Here is a 21,606-nt window from a genome sequence, read left to right as displayed (position 1 = left end):
AATTATAACAACCTGTGAAAGTGTTCGAGTATCTGGACTACTCACCACTAAGTAGTTGTTTTGTCTTATGTTTGGTTTTGATTATTGTAAACTGTCTTTAAAAAACAATAACAAAAATACAAAACAGCCTAAAAAGCATTCAGATATTTTCATACGTCTTTATTGTGTGTAAACAAACTCTGAAGAGCACATCAGCCAGGTACTTGATCATTGGTATCATTAACATGATCAATATTGTACATAAATCTCATGATTAAAACATGATCATCATAATAAATAACATGACATTTTAAAATAACTCACTGCTACTGTAACAGTTCTGTCAAGCAGGGTAACCATCTCAAAGAGCTGTGTGTGTGTGTGTAAAATGATGCAATTAATGTGGAAAATGTGGTTTGTGGTTAAATGTTTGTCTAAGTAAATGAGGTTTGTGTGTGCGATTTAACATTGACACAGTCCAGAGGCTTAATGGGTTAGTAGGTCATCAAATCAGTGTAACAACTTTCCAGATTCCATTAAAAAGGGTTGCAAAAATAACCCCATTGAATCAACTAAACAGTTCTCCAAGAATCAGTCATGTAGTGTTATGCACGAGTTCAACAGAATATCTGCTTAGTAATAATTACTCACATGAACAACATATGTACAATTCATTAAAACAGAAACGAACATATCTGTAATTTAAAAAACATATTAACTACCATATTCAGAACCACAGACAAGTTAGTGTTATCGTGTTAGTTTGACTGTTTGAATATGCAGGAAGTGTATTCCCTTCACTGACCGTTTCCTCTCACCCTGACAGCATCCCAAAATGGTACCATACTCCCTATTTAGTGCACTACTTTTGCCCAGAGCCATATACGGGCTCTGGACAAAAGGAGTGCTCTGTATAGGGAGTAGGGTGCCATTTGGTACGCACCCCCCAACCTGAAGGACAGCCACTCCGAGGCACAGGGTCTACAACACCCGCGGCCTGCCTCTGTCATCAAGGACTCATTTTGACCATGGGAGGGTAGATTTTGCCTGACGACTCAACCCCAATTTAATTCCGCTGCTCTATGGATCTATACATCAGTCTGAACCTGCCATCCTAGTCATTTGTGCAGGTGTCAGGTGTTCTGGGACCAATCAGAACAGTCAAAATGTTGACACATTTTCTAAGGGTCAGGGAGGAAAGCAAATCCCGACTCATTGTGGAGAAGAAACGTTAGACGGGTAGCCAGGAAAAGATGTACTGTAGTTCGACCATAGCTGGGTAGTGGGCACACTTGGCCCAAAGCCTGTTTAACATCGGCAGCACCACTGAGGGCTTTCATCATTTTGAGGCTCTATAGTACAGTGTACATCTATGGGTTACACTGACAGCTTTCATCTAAGCTATTAGCTGTGTGTGTAAGAGAGAAGGGCTGTGTGTGTGTCCAGTCAGATTGAACAGCCTCATCTCAAACTCTCTCTCTAACTGGGCTCCCAAGTGGCGCAGCTAAGTCTAAGGCACTGCATCTCAGTGCAAGAGGCGCCACTACAGTCCTTGGTTCAAATCCAGGCTGTATCACAGCCGTCAGCGATTGGTAGTCCCATAGGGCGGCGCACAATTGGCCCAGTGTCATCCGGGTTTGGCCGGGGTAGGCGGTCATTGTAAATAAGATTTTGTTCTTAACTGACTTGCCTAGTTAAATAAAGGTTAAATACAAAATAAATAAAACTGCTTTTAAGGTTTCCAAGCTACTTTGGATCAAAGACTGACAGTCCCACAGAATATGCACCATGACGGGCAAGGAATGGTAACTTGGGTGACGTTCACCTTGCACTGGCCTCATTTTAGCTTCATTTGCCTTTCTAAAATGCTTCAAGGGTTTACCAAAACAAATAAATGATGTAAAAAAAACAGAACATGAAATCAGTGTTGCGAAGTAGCCGTCTTTTCCGAGGGTCGTGTCATAATTTAAGACTTTCTTCCACGGAGCCAAGCCATGATAGGGCCCGAGTGATGATTAAAAACAGGGAAGGGACAGTAGTCGAACATGTTAAAACTAATTGAACTAGTAATGCAGCAGTCACGCTACTGCTCCTTCGGGAGTAGGTAAATGTTTTTCATTATCCAGTTCGGAAACACATTGAACAGACTAAAGGGAAGGAGGAGGAAAATTTTGTTTTAATTTCCGGTTTAAATAAATATTATTTTAAAAGCTCCTCCCCCCCCCCCCCACTGCTGCGGGTCTCCTCTCCCCTGTTTGTGTGGCTTTGGGGTGACGTTTCCCCCTAGGTACACATCTAGGAGATCAGCTTCCCTTCCCCCAATCTTAACCATTTAGAGGGGGAAATGCGAAACTGACCCAAGATCAGCATCTAGGGGCAACTTCAACCTACACGTGTGTGTGTGTGTCTATGTGAAGTTCTGTAGGGGCTCACTAACACGCATGCAGGCCCAGTACAGAGCCCGGCCCAGGGTAAGGAGTACCAGCAGGATCAGCACAGCCCAGGAAGCATAGATACCCCCATAGTCCTGGGCCTTCACCCACGTACCAGCCTACAGAGAGAGAAAGAAAGAGAGAGCATGTAACATTATTATTTTTTGCAATGTGTTTAGTGGTGAGATGGGTCCTACAGACACAGAACAGAGGGAGAGAGAACACTTAACAAGGGTTTTTCCTGCCTCATGAAGGGGCTTAGGCGGTGGGGACATGGCAGTGTTTGACACAGCTACGATATGGGTTTGTCAAGTAATGTAATGTAATGTAGAGTGGACAGTCTGGAGGGTGTACTCACCACCAGCCCAGCAGTGGAGATGCTGAAAAGCAAGCATAGTAGAAAACACCACAAGCTCCGCCTTCGAGGGTACCTCTGACCAATAGAGGAGCTGCATGTCGAAGGGTGTGGTAAAAGAGAGAGGGAAAAATGGACTGTAAACATTAAATAGAAAGGGTAATTTTCCTGGAGAAAAATTGTCCGACTTGCTTCGGCTGTCCAAAATAACTTCATAGGTTTAAACAGTTGCTGAAGCAAGTCATACTAATAACAGGTTGTGTAAGAGTAACAGCTCAGACTTGAGAAGTTGCACACAAGTCAGTAAGGAGCTTATCCTGATGCCTAATGCTACAGGCTAATGGTACAGTCATCCAGCCACAACTAGGAGCATGTCCTCCCGAGATAACGTGCCACCAGCCACCACTGGAGAACATTATTTTTAGCATATTGTATAATCCCGTTTAAATGGACTCCTCTGTATTGACTGGGTACTGTGTGGACAGATAGAAACTCACACTTTCTTGCAATGTGGGCACCTGGCGAGTGTCCTGTCAGTAAACTCTGTCCACTGAAACACATTACAAGACACTCATGTCAATATGATAGAGTATACATCCCAATCGGCACCCTATTGCCTAAACAGTGCACTACTTTTGACCAGAGCCGTATGGGTTCTAGTCAAAAGTAGTGCACTAAATAGGGAGTAGGGTACCATTTTGGATGCTGGAGGAAACAGTCAGTGACGACAATACATACACACTACCTGCATATTCAAACACACTCAATCTAACCATATAACATTAACTTTAAATGTGGTAATAGTTTGTTTTAATTAATTGTACAGACACTCACTGACCAGTTTATTAAGTACGCCACCCGTTCACGAAAATGGATCGCTCCCACAGACAGTGAGTCACATGGCCGTGGCTTGCCATATAAAGCAGGCAGAGAGACATTCAATTGAATGTTAGAATGGGCAAAACTTTGAGCGTGATACGATCGTCGGTGCCAGGCACGCCGAATCCAGTGTCTCAGAAACTGCCGCACACCTGGGCTTTTCACTCACGACAGTGTCTATGGGTTCCCGAGAATTGTGCGACAAACAAACATTCCAGTCAGCGGCAGTCCTGTGGGCGAAAGCAGCTCGTTGATGAGGTCAAAGGAGAACGGCAAGAATCGCGTAAGCCAACAGGCGGGCCATAAACAAATAATAATGCAGTACAACAGTGGTGTGTAGAACGGCATCTCGGAATGCACAACTCGTTGATCCTTGTCACGCATGGGCTACTGCAGCAGACAACCACACCGGGTTCCACTCCTATCAGCTAAAAACAAGAAGTGGCTCCAGTGGGCACGCAATCACCAACACTGGACAATTGAGGAGTGGAAAAACATTGAATGGTCCGGCAAATCACAGTTCCTGTTGCGTCATGCTGATGGCAGAGTCAGGATTTGGTGTAAGCAACAGCAGTCCATGGTACCATCCTGCCTGGTGTCAAAGGTACAGGCTGGTGGCGGTGGTGTACCGCTGTCCAATCTGCAGCAACTGCGCAATGCCATCGCGGCAGCTTGGACCAACATCCCTGTGGAGTGTTTCCGACTTGTAGAATCCATGCCCAAAGAATTCAGTCTGTCCTGGAGGCAAATAAACTGGCCGGTGTATTTGTTGTTCATGTAAGAGTCAATAATACTAATCAGATTGTTGCACTCGTGTGCATAACACTAAATGATTGATTCTTGGAGAACTTGTATTATTGTTTTGTTGATTTAATAGGGTTATATTTGCAACCCTTATTTTAACTGGAATCTGGAAAGATTTTACACTTATTTGATTACCTAATAACCCAATAAGCCTTTGGACACTGGACAATGTTTCCAAATCTTAACCACACACACACCTCATTTACCTATAGACACAATCAAACATTTGGGCCCTGGTGCCCTTTTGGCAGGAATAAGGTTATATTTGGGATGCAGCCTACTGTATATGATAGCTGTGAGGGAAGGGTCGTACCAAGAAAGTGTTGCTGCAGTGTCCACAGGAGACCCGAGCTCCGGCCGGCTGGGGGTCAGGGCTGGCTGGACCAGGGTGGACCGGACCCAGGTTTATTATCCTCTTACTGGGGGAACACGACCACATAGCTCACTGATCAGTCTACAAGTCAGTATTCCTAGATTTAAATGCAACAGAGCGTCACCATACCTGTCAACTAAAATGTTTACTTTGAAGTCATTTTAGCAGATGCTCTTTTCCAGAGTCACAGTTCGTGCATTCATGTTTAGGAGGGAAAACAACCTTACATCACAAGTAGACCCTTATTCGAAATAGCTGCTATCAGCAGAATCAGTGCCAGGATGGCAAAACAGCAACCACATAACTCACTGTTCAGTCTACAAGTCAGTATTCTTAGCTAGGTTTAAATGCTACAGAGCGTAAGTTCCATACAAGTCACCTAACTTATCCATGCACCGGGTTAGCCGAATACAGCCCTTAAAGGAAAACTCTACCCAGAAACTATCTTTTGGTATTTGTTTCATAAAAGTCCATTATTGATATAGTCCCAAAATGTTTTGCATGTCAGCAATCAAGTTTACAAGATATATAACTTTCAAAATACAGAAATACAGCCGGTACGAGCCTCATATGATGCAAAACGCAGCATTAAAAAATGCATCAAACAGGCAGAATTTCTGTAGTTTGAAAGTTATATATCTTCAACACTTAGTTACACAGGAATACACATTGGGGGACCTGTTGTAATTAATGTCCATCATAGTCCTAGTTTACAGTAATCGTTACTTGTACAGTTGAAGTCGAAGTTTACATACACTTAGGTTGGAGTCATAGACTCGTTTTTCAACAACTCCACAAATTTCTTGTTAAACTATTGTTTTGGCAAATCGGTTAGGACATCCACTTTGTGCATGACACAAGTAATTTTTGCAACAATTCTTTACAGACAGATTATTTCACTATCACAATTCCAGTGGGTCAGAAGTTTACATACACTAAGTTGACTGTGCCTTTAAACAGCTTGGAAAATTCCAGAAAATTATGTCATGGCTTTAGAAGCTTCTGATAGGCTAATTGACGTCAATTGAAGGTGTACATGTGGATGTATTTCAAGGCCTACCTTCCAATTCAGTGCCTCTTTGCTTGACATCATGGGAAAATCAAAAGAAAGCCAAGACCTCAGGAAAAAACATTGTAGACCACCACAAGTCTGGTTCATCCTTGGGAGCAATTTCCAAACGCCTGAAGGTACCATGTTCATCTGTACAAACAATAGTACGCAAGTATAAACACCATGGGACCACGCAGCCGTCATACTGCTCAGGAAGGAGACGCGTTCTGTCTCCTAGAGATGAACATACTTTGGTGTTAAAAGTGCAAATCAATCCCAGAACAACAGCAAAGGACCTTGTGAAGATGATGGAGGAAACAGGTACAAAAGTATCTATATCCTCAGTAAAACAAGTCCTATATCGACATAACCTGAAAGGACGCTCAGCAAGGAAGAAGCCACTGCTCCAAAACCGCCATAAAAAAGCCAGACTACGGTTTGCAACTGCACATGGGGACAAAGATTGTACTTCTTGGAGAAATGTCCCCTGGTCTGATGAAACAAAAATAGAACTGTTTGGCCACAATGACCATCATTATGTTTGGAGGAAAAAGTGGGAGGCTTGGAAGCCGAAGAACACCATCCCAACCGTGAAGCACGGGGGTGGCAGCATCATGTTGTGGGGGTGCTTTGCTGCAGGAGGGACTGGTGCACTTCACAAAACAGATGGCATCATAAGGATGGAAAATTATGTGGATATATTGAAGCAACATCTCAAGACATCAGCCAGGAAGTTAGCTTGGTCGTAAATGGGTATTCCAAATGGACAATGACCCCAAGCATACTTCAAAGTTGTGGCAAAATGCCTTAAGGACAACAAAGTCAAGGTATTGGAGTGACCATCACAAGCCCTGCCCTCAATCCCATAGAAAATTTGTGGGCAGAAGTGAAAAAGCGTGTGCGAGCAAGGAGGCCTACAAACCTGACTCAGTTACACCAGCTCTGTCAGGAGGAATGGGCCACAATTCACCCAGCTTATTGTGGGAAGCTTGTGGAAGGCTACCCGAAACGTTTGACCCAAGTTAAACAATTTAAAGGCAATGCTACCAAATACTAATTGAGTGTATGTAAACTTCTGACCCACTGGGAATGTGATGAAATAAATCACTCTTTACCATTATTCTGACATTTCACATTTTTAAAATAAAGTGGTGATCCTAACTGACCTAATACAGGGAATTTTTACTAGGATTAAATGTCAGGAATTGTGAAACTGAGTGTAAATGTATTTGGTTAAGGTGTATGTAAACTTCCGACTTCAACTGTATGTATGTATGCCCTGAGACACTGTTGCCTTGACTGAAGTAGCATCTGCTGCTGCCATGTAATGTTTTATGAAGGGAGGGAATCATTTTTCATATAACCGTTGTTGTCCGTCTCCCTCCGTCTTTGATTATGTGGCTACATCCCAAATGGCAGCCTATTTCCCTATAGTCTATTACTTAATTCCCTATATAGTGCACTATAACCAGGGCCCATCTGGTCAAAAGTAGTGCACTAAATAGTAAATATGGTGCCAATTGGGATGCAGCCAGTCTCTCTTTCACACACTCCTTCTCACTCAACCCTCTTCCCTCCCCCTTACCAGTAGGGCCGGGGACAGGCGATCCTCTGGGAGGTAACTTTGCAGATGAGCAGACAGTTACAGGGGCAGCGGACATACTTCTTCCCTGCTGGCGCATTCTTGATGGGCTACAGAGGGAGAGAGACAAAATGAGGAGGGACACAGAAAGGTGAACAAGTTCCATTCCATTTCAAATAAATCCGTTAGCAACGGCGCTGGTCCCATGAATCTGTTTATTTTCAAAAAGCTTCCACATGGAATTATAACTTGTCCTAACCTTTTATCTTAAACCTAGGGTCAATTCAGGAAGTCAACTGAATTTCCACATCCAAGTTCTCATAGAGAAGCAACGAGGGAAATTCAAATGTCAGATTACTTCCGGAATTGAAATTAACCCTGACATGCAGGTTTATGTGGTAGGTCACCCACCCAGCCTGCCCACTGTATACAACTTGTATGACTATAGATGTGATGACACTACAGATAGATGTGTCACCCACCGTAGCCTCGTTGCAGATCCCACACTTGACCACATGCTGGTGGATCTTCCCCTCCACGCTGATGAGGCTCTGACACACTCTACAGCTGATGCCTGGTGCACTGCCACTCTCTGGGGAGGTGAGGGGGGAGTACGGAGGAGGGTCCTCCCCCATAAGTACTGAGGGCTGGGTGGGGCTGGGAAAGGGAGGAAAGCCTGAAATGCAGAGAGGGGGGGGGGGGGGGGGTGAACATGACCGTTTGTCATTTAGCAGACAATCTTTTCAGAGTGATTTACAATCAGTGCATTCAACTAAGGTAGGAAAAACAACCACATATTAGTCATCGCAAGTAAAACATTCTTCAATAAAGCCCTGATTTTGCTGACAGTTGCCATGGCACCCTAGTAGCAGCCTAAGCACAGAGCTCCTCTATACATTTGTACATATTTAGTTATTTTTAATTGCTTTTTTTTTATCAGTCCTTTTGTTTTTGATAACATTGAGTTTTTATTGCATATATCTGGCGTTTTAGCGCCACGGATTTGCAGATTGACTGACAGAATAATACAGATGGTGTAAGTAGTGCACTAAACCATGAAAGGGTTACACGGAAAGTACTATTCCGTTTTTGTACCTTTTAAATGAGGATTAACAAGAATGAGATTTGAGTCTTGAGTTCCAACAAAAAAGGAGCTTTATAAAAGGGCTGCAGGGGCTTATCTGTGTGTGTGTAGTACTATTATCGCGGAAATATGCAATTACCACTGTAATATTTCTAAAACACAAGAATTTAAGGTATTATGATGTGAACAAACACCTGTGTTACAGCAACTCATGCCACTGTTCTGATATTTCCGTACAGTAGCCCCTCCCCAGAAAACAGTAATTGGTCGACGTCTTATCTTGCAGTAATTATAAGCTTATTGAATGGCCCGAAGCGGTGCCAATCAAATCAGGTGCTTCGGTACACGCCTCAAACGAGATTAGCACACTAGCTAGTTAGCGTGAACATACTGGCGGTATATCTTCAAATGGTGATACAAATATTACACTGACATTTTCTTCTTCTTCTGTAGGCCACTATAACATAACACGTGGATCATCAGGATATGGTAAATTGCATATTCTGTATTGAGAAATAGATTATAGCGAGGCTAGCTAGTTAGAAATCTTGCAGCAACTAGCTAGCTAACTCCATGCACACAACTCAACATAGTGTTTCTGTTTTGTTAGTTACATCCGTTTAACTATGATGCCTAAACGATAAATGCATAAAATGCCATAAGGTTATAGAGAAATATTGCCAGCCAACTAAGTTAACTAACCGGCATGCTTGCATCAACCGCTAGCTGGCTAGCAACCACAATATATTCCCAATATAATCAGTGCAGACACAACATCGTCGTTACTATGTTTTACCAAATACGCGCTGTTCATGTTCCTAGCTAGACAGCAACTTGTGCTCTTGGCTATCTGGAAGTCATAGGAACCGATGAGTTGTCAGCTAGCTAACCAGTCGACTGCCTTGGCTAGGTTGGAGAACATCCATGGCATGTATACTCACTTTGTGGCTTATTTGGTAAACCATAAGGAGCCGAGCCAGGTGACACTCCGCCGTTACCACCCCCAAGACCACCATCTCCGAGATCTGCCAGTAGCGGGGACCTCTCGCCGTCCGCCATACCGAAAGCAAGGCGTGGGAGTAGTAGGACTGTGCAAAGCGATGATATGGAGCCGTTGCGTCTGGGATTGTGCCGGGAAAGTAACGTATGCGTCACATGATCATGAGTTCGCTACTGCGACTCTGTCGGACCAAGTACTCACTCATGATAATTGATCAACACAGCCCACGGCCACAACTACCTTATAATAAAACAATATTGAATAATAACAAACAATAATAGTAAGCTATAGCAAAGAGTGTGTTGGTAAATGTAGCACAATGAGAACAAACCACAAATACGCGAGTGTAACACAGGTTGAATAATTGTATTTCTTGAAATGCAAACAATATTCCATGTAACAGACCAAATGTATTCCATGAACAGAGTCGAGACTTTATAATGAAAACCATGGAACTCTAATCCATAGTGGCAGTAATGACAATACCCATCTTTTCTGCTTCATAACAGAAGATGGAAGCGCTGCACTCACCTGGGCACATTCCTACCTGCTCCTCTCAACTCAAGCCTGTTACATGCATTGGTAACAAAAGCCTGCATATTTAGGCCAAGCACAGGCGCAAAGTCCTTTGTTGGAAATGCAGAAAAAGTGTGGTGGTTCAGTTTGTATAATATTGGGTATTTCACCATAACTTGCTCTGTCATTCATTGCAGGTTGCTTTGATCCATGAAGCGGTTCATGGGTAGAGTGACCTCCAGCCCCTGTCTTTCACTGTAGAACAGGGCTTTTCCCTCCTGACTGTGTACTGGGTGCGGAAGTTGTAGGCCCAGTTTACTGTCGAAGGGTGAAGAAAGGATTTAATGAGTTGGGAGGGGAAAAGAGAGTGAGACAGAGAAATTGTGTGTTTGTGTCAAACAGACAGTCAGACAGAACATTTTGTATTTTTATTTAACCAGGCAAGTCGGTAAAGAACAAATTGTTATTTACAACGACGGCTAACCCTGCCAAACCCTAACCACACTGGGCCAATTGTGCGCCGCCCAATGGGAATCCCAATAACGGATTGTTATGATACCGCCTGGAATCGAACCAGAGTCTGTAGTGATACCTCTAGCACTGAGATACAGTTCCTTAGACCGCTGTGCCACTCGGGAGCCCAAAACTTTCAAATGAAACAACAAGAGCAGACGTGTAGTTTCAACAAGAGTAGCTATTTATTTCCAAGAGCAATATTACAAATGTTTTTGTTGTTTTAGCGTAGAACATCTATGAGTGAATTCCTATGAATATTATAAGGGGATCAAAGTCTATACATTTGAGCCCTAAGCAGCTACCGGTTTGAAGCCTACACCTCGGACCTGCTCATCTGGACAAAAGGAGAGGAAAAGAGGGGATTTTCAGTCGTGGCTGAGATGACAGATGTTTTAGATAGATATAAAACACTTATCTCCTTATGAAGAAAAAAGGAGCATGAGAGGAGGTCAGCAAATCGTGGCAAAGAGTTTTCTGGCTGTGGATTGATATCCTGGAACCCTTTGCAGAAGGATGACAGGCAAGCAACTTAGAAGTATGGTGTTCGCAGAACAAGGACTTTCTCCTTCACATCCATCCAGGACTATATCTGTTGCTTTGGTGTCTGGCAGTTGGATTTTCACCTGAGGATGGGGAAAAAGTTAATATACAGTACTAGTCAAAAGTTTGGACACATCTACTCATTCAAGGGTTTTTCTTTATTTTTTACTATTTTCTACATTGTAGAATAATAGTGAATCAAATCAAATGTTATTTGTCACATGCTCTGAATACAACATGTGTGGACCTTACAGTGAAATGCTTACTTACAAGCCCTTAACCAACAATGCAGTTTTAAGAAAAATATGTGTTAAGTAAAAAAAATAGATAAGTAAAAAAAATTAAATAAAAAAAAAGTAACAAATAATTAAACAGCAGCAGTAAAATAACAGTAGCGAGGCTATATACAGGGGGTACCGTTACAGAATCAATGTGCGGTGCACCGATTAGTCGAGGTAATTGAGGTAATATGTACACTTAGGTAGAGTTAAAGTGACTATGCATAGATAATAAACAGAAAGTAGCAGAAGCATAAAAGAGGGGTCTGGGTAGCCCTTTGATTAGCTGTTCAGGAGTCTTATGGCTTGGGAGTATAAGCTGTTTAGAAGCCTCTTGGACCTAGACTTGGCACTCCGGTACCGCTTGCCGTTCGGTAGCAGAGAGAAGAGTCTATGACTAGGGTGGCTAGAGTCTTTGACAATTTTTAGGGCCTTCCTCTGACACCGCCTGGTATAGAGGTCCTGGATGGCAGGACGCTTGGCCCCAGTGATGTACTGGGCCGTACGTACTACCCTCTGTAGTACCTTGCGTTCGGAGGCCGAGCAGTTGCCATACCAGGCAGTGATGCAACAAGTCAGGATGCTCTCGATGGTGCAGCTGTACAACCTTTTGACTATGGTGGTCTACTTGAAACATGTTGGTATTACAGACTCAGTCAGGGATAGGTTGAAAATGCCAGTGAAGACACTTGCCAGTTGGTCAGCGCATGCTCGGAGTACATGTCCTGGTAATCCGTCTGACCCTGCAGCCTTGAGAATGTTGACCTGTTTAAAGGTCTTACTCACATCGGCAACAGAGAGCGTGATCACACAGTCGTCCGTTACAGCTGATGCCCTCATGCATGTTTCAGTGTTACTTTCCTCGAAGCGAGCATAGAAGTCATTTAGCTCTGTCAGGATTTGGCCAGGATTGTTCAGGTTTTGGTCACTAGATGCCCCCATTGTGCTTTTTTGACCCTTTTGTTTTTTCCCTTGTTCCTGTTATTATTTGCACCTGTGCCTCATTTCCCTTGATAGTATTTAAACCCTTAGTGTTCCTCAGTTCTTTGCTCTGTGTTTGTATGTTAGCACCCAGCCCCAGCCATGCTGTGAACATTTGTTTCTCTAGTTGGACTTTCTTGAGGTACTCTGGTTTTGTTCTTGTTTATTTTGATTATTCTTTTGAGTTATTTTTTTTTTCTGCTGTTCTTACCACTTTGTGGATTTTTCTTGTGTCTTGGTGGATATACCTTTTTTCTCTTGGAATTACTTTTGACGTTGTGGATTTATATTTTCTTTTTTACTTTATTAAACCTCCGTCTCTAGTACTGCTGTGTCTGCCTCATCTTCTGGGTTCTGCCGACTATTAGTGACTGTTTCTCACACCGGGTCCTGACAAGCTCATCTGGTAGGCTCGTGTCACTGTGCAGCTCGCGGCTGTGCTTCCCTTTGTAGTCTGTAATAGTTTGCAAGCCCTGCCACATCCAACGAGCATCGGAGCCAGTGTAGTACAATTCAGTCTTAGTCCTGTTTTGATGCTTTGTCTGTTTGATGTTTCGTCAGAGGGCATAGCGGGATTTCTTATAAGCTTCCGGGTTAGAGTCCCGCTCCTTGAAAGCGACAACTCTACCCTTTAGCATAGTGCGGGTGTTGCCTGTAATCCATGGCTTCTGGTTTGGGTATGTACATACACCTTAGCCAAATACATTTAAACTCAGTTTTTCACAATTCCTGACATTTAATCCAATTAAAAATTCCCTGTCTTGGGTCAGTTAGGATCACCACTTTATTTTAAGAATGTGAAATAATAGTAGAGAGAATTATTTCTTTCAGCTTTTATTTCTTTCATCATATCCCCAGTGGGTCAGAAGTTTACATACACTCAATTAGTATTTGGTAGCATTGCCTTTAAATTGTTTAACTTGGGTCAAACGTTTCGGGTAGCCTTCCACAAGCTTCCCACAATAAGTTGGGTGAATTTTGGCCCATTTCTCCTGACAGAGCTGGTGTAACTGAGTCAGGTTTGTAGGCCTCCTTGCTCACACACGCTTTTTCAGTTCTGCCCACAAATTTTCTATAGGATTGAGGTCAGGGCTTTGTGATGGCCACTCCAATACCTTGACTTTGTTGTCCTTAAGCCATTTTGCCACAACTTTGGAAGTATGCTTGGGATCATTGTCCATTTGGAAGACCCATTTGCGTCCAAGCTTTAACTTCCTGACTGATGTCTTGAGATGTTGCTTCAATATATCCACATAATTTTCCGTCCTCATGATGCCATCTATTTTGTGAAGTGCACCAGTCCCTCCTGCTGCAAAGCACCCCCATAACATGATACTGCCACCCCCGTCCTTCACAGTTGGGATGGTGTTCTTCGGCTTGCAAGCCTCCCCCTTTTTCCTCCAAACATAACGATGGTCATTATGGCCAAACAGTTGTATTTTTGTTTCATCAGACCAGAGGACATTTCTCCAAAAAGTACGATCTTTGTCCCCATGTGCAGTTGCAAACCGTAGTCTGGCTTTTTTATAGCGGTTTTGGAGCAGTGGCTTCTTCCTTGCTGTGCGGCCTTTCAGGTTGTCCATATAGAACTGGTTTTGCTGTGGATATAGATACTTTTGTACCTCTTTCCTCCAGCATCTTCACAAGGTCCTTTGCTGTTGTTCTGGGATTGAGTTGCACTTTTCGCACCAAAGTGCGTTCATCTGTAGGAGACAGAACGCGTCTCCTTCCTGAGCGGTATGATGGCTGCGTGGTCCCATGGTGTTTATACTTGCGTACTATTGTTTATACAGATGAACGTGGTACCTTCAGGCGTTTGGAAATTGCTCACAAGGATGAACCAGACTTGTGGGGGTCTTGGGGGCTGATTTCTTTTGATTTTCCCATGATGTCAAGCAAAGATGCACTGAGTTTGAAGGTAGGCCTTGAAATACATCCACAGGTACACCTCCAATTGACTGAAATTATGTCAATTAGCCTATCAGAAGCTTCTAAAGCCATGACGTAATTTTCTGGAATTTTCCAAACTGTTTAAAGGCACAGTCAACTTAGTTTATGTAAACTTCTGACCCACTTGAATTGTGATACTGTGAATTATAAGTGAAATAATCTGTCCGTAAACAATTGTTGGAAAAATTACTTGTGTCATGCACAAAGTAGATGTCCCAACCGACTTGCCAAAACTATAGTTTGTTAACAAGAAATTTATGGAGTGGTTGAAAAACTAGTTTTAATGACTCCAACTTAAGTGTATGTAAACGTCCGACTTCAACTGTACGTACGGTCACTGTGGGGACGCTGTCAACGATGCTCTTATTGATGAAGCCAGTGACTGATGTGTTATTTATGAAGCCAGTGACTGATGTGGTGTACTCCTCAATGCCATCCAAAGAATCCCGGAACATATTCCAGTCTGTGCTAGCAAAACAGTCCTGTAGCTTAACATCTGCTTCAACTGAACACTTTTTTATTGACCAAGTCACTTGGGCTTCCTGCTTTAGTTTTTGCTTGTAAGCAGGAATCAGGAGGATAGAATTATGGTCAGATTTGCCAAATGGAGAGCTTTGTACATGTCTCTGTGTGTGGAATAAAGGTGCTCTAAAAAAAATTTCCCTCTGGTTGCACATTTAACATGCTGGTAGAAATGAGGTAAAACGGATGTAAGTTTCCCTGCATTAAAGACATAAAAAATAATAATAATAACACATATGGAATCATGTAGTAACCAAAAAAGTGTTAAAGAAATCAAAATATATTTGAGATTTTTCAAAGTAGCCACCCTTTGCCACACACACACAGAAAGTGTACACAAGCAAGCCAACAACAAACACAATGATCAGTGAGACGTGGTAACTGTCTTGTCTTGAATGTTGTTTTATTTTTCTTGACGACTGCAAACTTGTCTCTGTTTTAAATGGCACCTTATTCTCTATATAGTGCACTACTTTTGACCAGGGCCTATAGGACTCTAGTCAAAAGCAATGCATTATGTAGGGAATAGGATGCCATTTGGGATGTACATACTTAGGCTGTGGCCGGCTGTCTGTGAGGTCATCAATCTGTAATTTCCTCTGTCACCTCCTCCTCATTCCAGATGGCATTACTGTCCTTCTTTGCATAGTCTGTTATACGTCCAAAATGGCACCCTAGTCTCTATGTAGTGGACTACTTTTGACCAGAGCCCTATGGGTCCCAGTCAAAAGTAGTGCCCATAAGGAATGGGGTGCCTTTTTGTCACTTAAGAGGTTGTTATTGCCCTGATATAAGCCATTTTGGTAAGTTGGTCAACCATTGTTTACATTTACATTTACATTTAAGTCATTTAGCAGACGCTCTTATCCAGAGCGACTTACAAATTGGTGCATTCACCTTATGATATCCAGTGGAACAACCACTTTACAATAGTGCATCTAACTCTTTTAAGGGGGGGGGGGGGGGGGGTTAGAAGGATTACTTTATCCTATCCTAGGTATTCCTTAAAGAGGTGGGGTTTCAGGTGTCTCCGGAAGGTGGTGATTGACTCCGCTGACCTGGCGTCGTGAGGGAGTTTGTTCCACCATTGGGGTGCCAGAGCAGCGAACAGTTTTGACTGGGCTGAGCGGGAACTGTACTTCCTCAGAGGTAGGGAGGCGAGCAGGCCAGAGGTGGATGAACGCAGTGCCCTTGTTTGGGTGTAGGGCCTGATCAGAGCCTGAAGGTACGGAGGTGCCGTTCCCCTCACAGCTCCGTAGGCAAGCACCATGGTCTTGTAGCGGATGCGAGCTTCAACTGGAAGCCAGTGGAGAGAGCGGAGGAGCGGGGTGACGTGAGAGAACTTGGGAAAGTTGAACACCAGACGGGCTGCGGCGTTCTGGATGAGTTGTAGGGGTTTAATGGCACAGGCAGGGAGCCCAGCCAACAGCGAGTTGCAGTAATCCAGACGGGAGATGACAAGTGCCTGGATTAGGACCTGCGCCGCTTCCTGCGTGAGGCAGGGTCGTACTCTGCGAATGTTGTAGAGCATGAACCTACAGGAACGGGTCACCGCCTTGATGTTAGTTGAGAACGACAGGGTGTTGTCCAGGATCACGCCAAGGTTCTTAGCACTCTGGGAGGAGGACACAATGGAGTTGTCAACCGTGATGGCGAGATCATGGAACGGGCAGTCCTTCCCCGGGAGGAAGAGCAGCTCCGTCTTGCCGAGGTTCAGCTTGAGGTGGTGATCCGTCATCCACACTGATATGTCTGCCAGACATGCAGAGATGCGATTCACCACCTGGTTATCAGAGGGGGGAAAGGAGAAGATTAATTGTGTGTCGTCTGCATAGCAATGATAGGAGAGACCATGTGAGGATATGACATTTCCCTCAGATCACACAGATCCACAAAGAATTCGAAAACAAATCCAATTTTGATAAACTCCCATATCTACTGGGTGAAATTCCACAGTGTGCCATCACAGCAGCAAGATTTGTGACCTGTTGCCACAAGAAAAGGGCAACCAGTGAAGAACAAACACCACTGTAAATACAACCCATATTTATGTTTATTTATTTTAACTTGTGTGCTTTAACCATTTGTACATTGTTACAACACTGCATATATATAATATGACATTTGTAATGTCTTTATTGTTTTGAAACTTCTGTATGTGTAATGTTTACTGTTCATTTTTATTGTTTATTTGACTTTTGTATATTACCTACCTCACTTGCTTTGGCAATGTTAACACATGTTTCCCATGCCAATAAAGCCCCTTGAATTGAATTGAATTGAATTGAATTGACAGAGCCAAGTGACTTGGTGTATAGCGAGAATAGGAGAGGGCCTAGAACAGAGCCCTGGGGGACACCAGTGGTGAGAGCACGTGGTGCGGAGACAGATTCTCGCCACGCCACCTGGTAGGAGCGACCTGTCAGGTAGGACGCAATCCAAGCGTGGACCTTGCCGGAGATGCCCAGCTCGGAGAGGGTGGAGAGGAGGATCTGATGGTTCACAGTATCAAAGGCAGCCGATAGGTCTAGAAGGATGAGAGCAGAGGAGAGAGAGTTAGCTTTAGCAGTGCGGAGCGCCTCCGTGACACAGAGAAGAGCAGTCTCAGTTGAATGACTAGTCTTGAAACCTGACTGATTTGGATCAAGAAGGTCATTCTGAGAGAGATAGCAGGAGAGCTGGCCAAGGACGGCACGTTCAAGAGTTTTGGAGAGAAAAGAAAGAAGGGATACTGGTCTGTAGTTATTGACATCGGAGGGATCGAGTGTAGGTTTTTTCAGAAGGGGTGCAACTCTCGCTCTCTTGAAGACAGAAGGGACGTAGCCAGCGGTCAAGGATGAGTTGATGAGCGAGGTGAGGTAAGGGAGAAGGTCTCCGGAAATGGTCTGGAGAAGAGAGGAGGGGATAGGGTCAAGCGGGCAGGTTGTTGGGCGGCCGGCCGTCACAAGACGCGAGATTTCATCTGGAGAGAGAGGGGAAAAAGAGGTCAAAGCACAGGGTAGGGCAGTGTGAGCAGAACCAGCGGTGTCGTTTGACTTAGCAAACGAGGATCGGATGTCGTCGACCTTCTTTTCAAAATGGTTGACGAAGTCATCCGCAGAGAGGGAGGAGGGGGGAGGAGGGGGAGGAGGATTCAGGAGGGAGGAGAAGGTGGCAAAGAGCTTCCTAGGGTTAGAGGCAGATGCTTGGAATTTAGAGTGGTAGAAATTGGCTTTAGCAGCAGAGACAGAAGAGGAGAATGTAGAGAGGAGGGAGTGAAAGGATGCCAGGTCCGCAGGGAGGCGAGTTTTCCTCCATTTCCGCTCGTTATATATCATTATACAGTGAGGGAAAAAAGTATTTGATCCCCTGCTGATTTTGTACGTTTGCCCACTGACAAAGAAATTATCAGTCTATAATTTTAATGGTAGGTTTATTTGAACAGTGAGAGACAGAATAACAACAAAAATATCCAGAAAAATGCATGTCAAAAATGTTATAAATTGATTTGCATTTTAATGAGGGAAATAAGTATTTGACCCCCTCTCAATCAAAAAGATTTCTGGCTCCCAGGTGTCTTTCATACAGGTAACGAACGGAGATTAGGAGCACACTCTTAAAGGGAGTGCTCCTAATCTCAGTTTCTTACCTGTATAAAAGATACCTGTCCACAGAAGCAATCAATCAATCAGATTCCAAACTCTCCACCATGGCCAAGACCAAAGAGCTCTCCAAGGATGTCAGGGACAAGATTGTAGACCTACACAAGGCTGGAATGGGCTACAAGACCATCGCCAAGCAGCTTGGTGAGAAGGTGACAACAGTTTCTGTGATTATTCGCAAATGGAAGAAACACAAAAGAACTGTCAATCTCCCTCAGCCTGGGGCTCCATGCAAGATCTCACCTCATGGAGTTGCAATGATCATGAGAACGGTGAGGAATCAGCCCAGAACTACACAGGAGGATCTTGTCAATGATCTCAAGGCAGCTGGGACCATAGTCATCAAGAAAACAATTGGTAACACACTATGCCGTGAAGGACTGAAATCCTGCAGCGCCCGCAAGGTCCCCCTGCTCAAGAAAGCACATATACATGCCCGTCTGAAGTTTGCCAATGAACATCTGAATGATTCAGAGGACAACTGGGTGAACGTGTTGTGGTCAGATGAGACCAAAATGGAGTTCTTTGGCATCAACCCAACTTGCCGTGTTTGGAGAAGGAGGAATGCTGCCTATGACCCCAAGAAACCATCCCCACCGTCAAACATGGAGGTGGAAACATTATGCTTTGGGGGTGTTTTTCTGCTAAAGGGACAGGACAACTTCACCGCATCAAAGGGATGATGGACGGGGCCATGTACCGTCAAATCTTGGGTGAAAACCTCCTTCCCTCAGCCAGGGTATTGAAAATGGGTCGTGGATGGGTATTCCAGCATGACAATGACCCAAAACACACGGCCAAGGCAACAAAGGAGTGGCTCAAGAAGAAGCACATTAAGGTCCTGGAGTGGCCTAGCCAGTCTCCAGACCTTAATCCCATAGAAAATCTGTGGAGGGAGCTGAAGGTTCGAGTTGCCAAACGTCAGCCTCGAAACCTTAATGACTTGAAGAAGATCTGCAAAGAGGAGTGGGACAAAATCCCTCCTGAGATGTGTGCAAACCTGGTGGCCAACTACAAGAAACGTCTGACCTCTGTGATTGCCACAAGGGTTTTGCCACCAAGTAGTAAGTCATGTTTTGCAGAGGGGTCAAATACTTATTTCCCTCATTAAAATGCAAATCAATTCATAACATTTTTGACATGCGTTTTTCTGGATTTTTTTGTTGATATTCTGTCTCTCACTGTTCAAATAAACCTACCATTAAAATTATAGACTGATCATTTCTTTGTCAGTGGGCAAACGTACAAAATCAGCAGGGGATCAAATACTTTTTTCCCTCACTGTATATATATATATATATATATAATATCATTGTTTGTAAGTGCTGTGATAAAATACTGTGTAAAACAATGAATTTGAAGAATGTATCTGCACTGTATGTTTGTTAGCTAGCTAGCCAGCCATTCCATAGATGTTTCAAATTAACTGCCAATATGCCAACATTTCATTCAAACATTGCTGTTTGAATGCTGTTTCATTCAAACAATGGCTGAAATCAGTGATAGGCCATCAGACTGCTAAACAGCAATCACTAACTCAGAGAGGCTGCTGCCTACATTGAGACCCAATCACTAGTCACTTATACAATGCACTCTAAATAATGCCACTTTAATAATGTTTACATATCTTACATTACTCATATCACATGTATATTCTGTATTTTATACCATCTATTGCACCTTGCCTATGCCGCTCGGCCATCGCTCATCCATATACTTACATGTACATATTCTCATTCACCCTTTTAGATTTGTGTGTATTAGGTAGTTGTTAGGGAATTGTTAGATTACTTGTTAGATATTACTGCACTGTCGGAACTAGAAGCACAAGCATGTTGCAACACTCGCATTAACATCTGCTAACCATGTGTATGTGACAAATACATTTTGATTTGACTTAAATTGTAAATGCAACAAGTACTGATATTGTATCATGCAGCCTAATAACACTCACAGCTCTCCAATAAAACAATCATTGAGAAATGTATGGTCTGTTTACATAGATTTTAGATGCTATTTATACAGAAAACTGGTATAAAACCTATTTAACTGTATAAGGATATGACAATATTATGTTTATTTTTTTTGTTATTATATTGACAATATTTCTATTACACAATTGCTGATATAACACATGCCTTACTTTTATTTTCCTGCATAAGTAAAATCAGGAAATGCATCACCTATGCCTCTACTGCACAGGTGTCAAACTCATTCCACGGGGGGCCGAGTGTCTGCGGGTTTTCGCTCCTCCCTTGTACTTGATTGATGAATTAACATCACTAATTAGTTAGGAACTCCCCACACCTGGTTGTCTAGGGCTTTATTGAAAGGAAAAACCAAAAACCTGCAGACACTAGGCCCTCCGTGGAATGAGTTTGACACCCCTGCTCTACTGTCATTAATTCCAAAATTAGACTGGTTTTGAATTTCTCCCAGACCACAATGGCTTCTATTTTCCCCGCATTCTGGAACTTTTATGGTTTATGACATAGCCCCTCTAGTATAGAATAGCCCCTCTTGAATAGGATCTCTATGGTTTTAGCAGCTTATCTCAATGATGAACGTTAACAATGCCTTACCTTACAATCATCTTCATAATCCTCGTCCTGCATGGATAAGAGGGCAGAGAGGTCTTGTAGATTCTGGAATGATGACCCCCCCATTTGTGAAATAATTCACGTGCTCGAGCAAAGGCTCCCTGGCAAAGTCAGTTACTGCTAGCATGTTGCAACAAACAATATCGCTGGATACTTACATTATCGAGCTAAACTTAATGGCTAATATATTTCAGTGTACCTAAAATAGGCGACAAAATACGTTCACAGCGACAGCATGATGTGCCAGTCCCAAAAACGGGGAATGTGTTGGTCGTACTGCTGTTTCCTGGGAGACAGTTGCGCGGCTTTCTTCGATGCCATGGAGACCGTGACGACGTCATCTCCTTTCAGACGAGGGGGAGTGGCGAGAACCATAGAACGATACTATTACGTTCTAATTATATGAGTAAAACAACAACAGAACATGTCAGGCACTCGTACTCAGATATGAAATGACAGGATAGGTGAAATCCACGAGGTGAAGCAAATACCGTATTTGTTAAACTTATTATTTTCAGATATA

At 43.3% G+C, this 21,606-nt stretch overlaps 1 protein-coding gene and 1 long non-coding RNA gene across 2 annotated transcripts; both read right to left on the bottom strand.

Moving 5' to 3' along the window:
- Positions 1 to 144: 144 nt before the first annotated feature.
- On the bottom strand, positions 145 to 9,686 carry LOC139559633 (type I phosphatidylinositol 4,5-bisphosphate 4-phosphatase-A). The gene is made up of 7 exons (XM_071375793.1): positions 9,481 to 9,686; positions 7,938 to 8,131; positions 7,459 to 7,565; positions 4,763 to 4,868; positions 3,264 to 3,316; positions 2,770 to 2,860; positions 145 to 2,530 (listed from the first exon to the last, which is right to left on the bottom strand). Exons 1-7 carry the CDS (start codon positions 9,596 to 9,598, stop codon positions 2,387 to 2,389), a joined length of 813 nt encoding a protein of 270 aa, XP_071231894.1. The 5' UTR covers positions 9,599 to 9,686; the 3' UTR covers positions 145 to 2,386.
- A 1,043-nt stretch (positions 9,687 to 10,729) lies between these two features.
- On the bottom strand, positions 10,730 to 21,349 carry LOC139559634 (uncharacterized). Its single transcript, XR_011671798.1, has 2 exons — positions 21,066 to 21,349; positions 10,730 to 11,194 (listed from the first exon to the last, which is right to left on the bottom strand). It is a non-coding gene; the product is annotated as an uncharacterized lncRNA (long non-coding RNA).
- Positions 21,350 to 21,606: the final 257 nt, after the last annotated feature.

Source organism: Salvelinus alpinus, chromosome 30 (assembly GCF_045679555.1).
Source record: "Salvelinus alpinus chromosome 30, SLU_Salpinus.1, whole genome shotgun sequence".
Classification (NCBI taxonomy): domain Eukaryota; kingdom Metazoa; phylum Chordata; class Actinopteri; order Salmoniformes; family Salmonidae; genus Salvelinus; species Salvelinus alpinus.
This window is presented reverse-complemented; position numbering and strand designations above follow the sequence as displayed.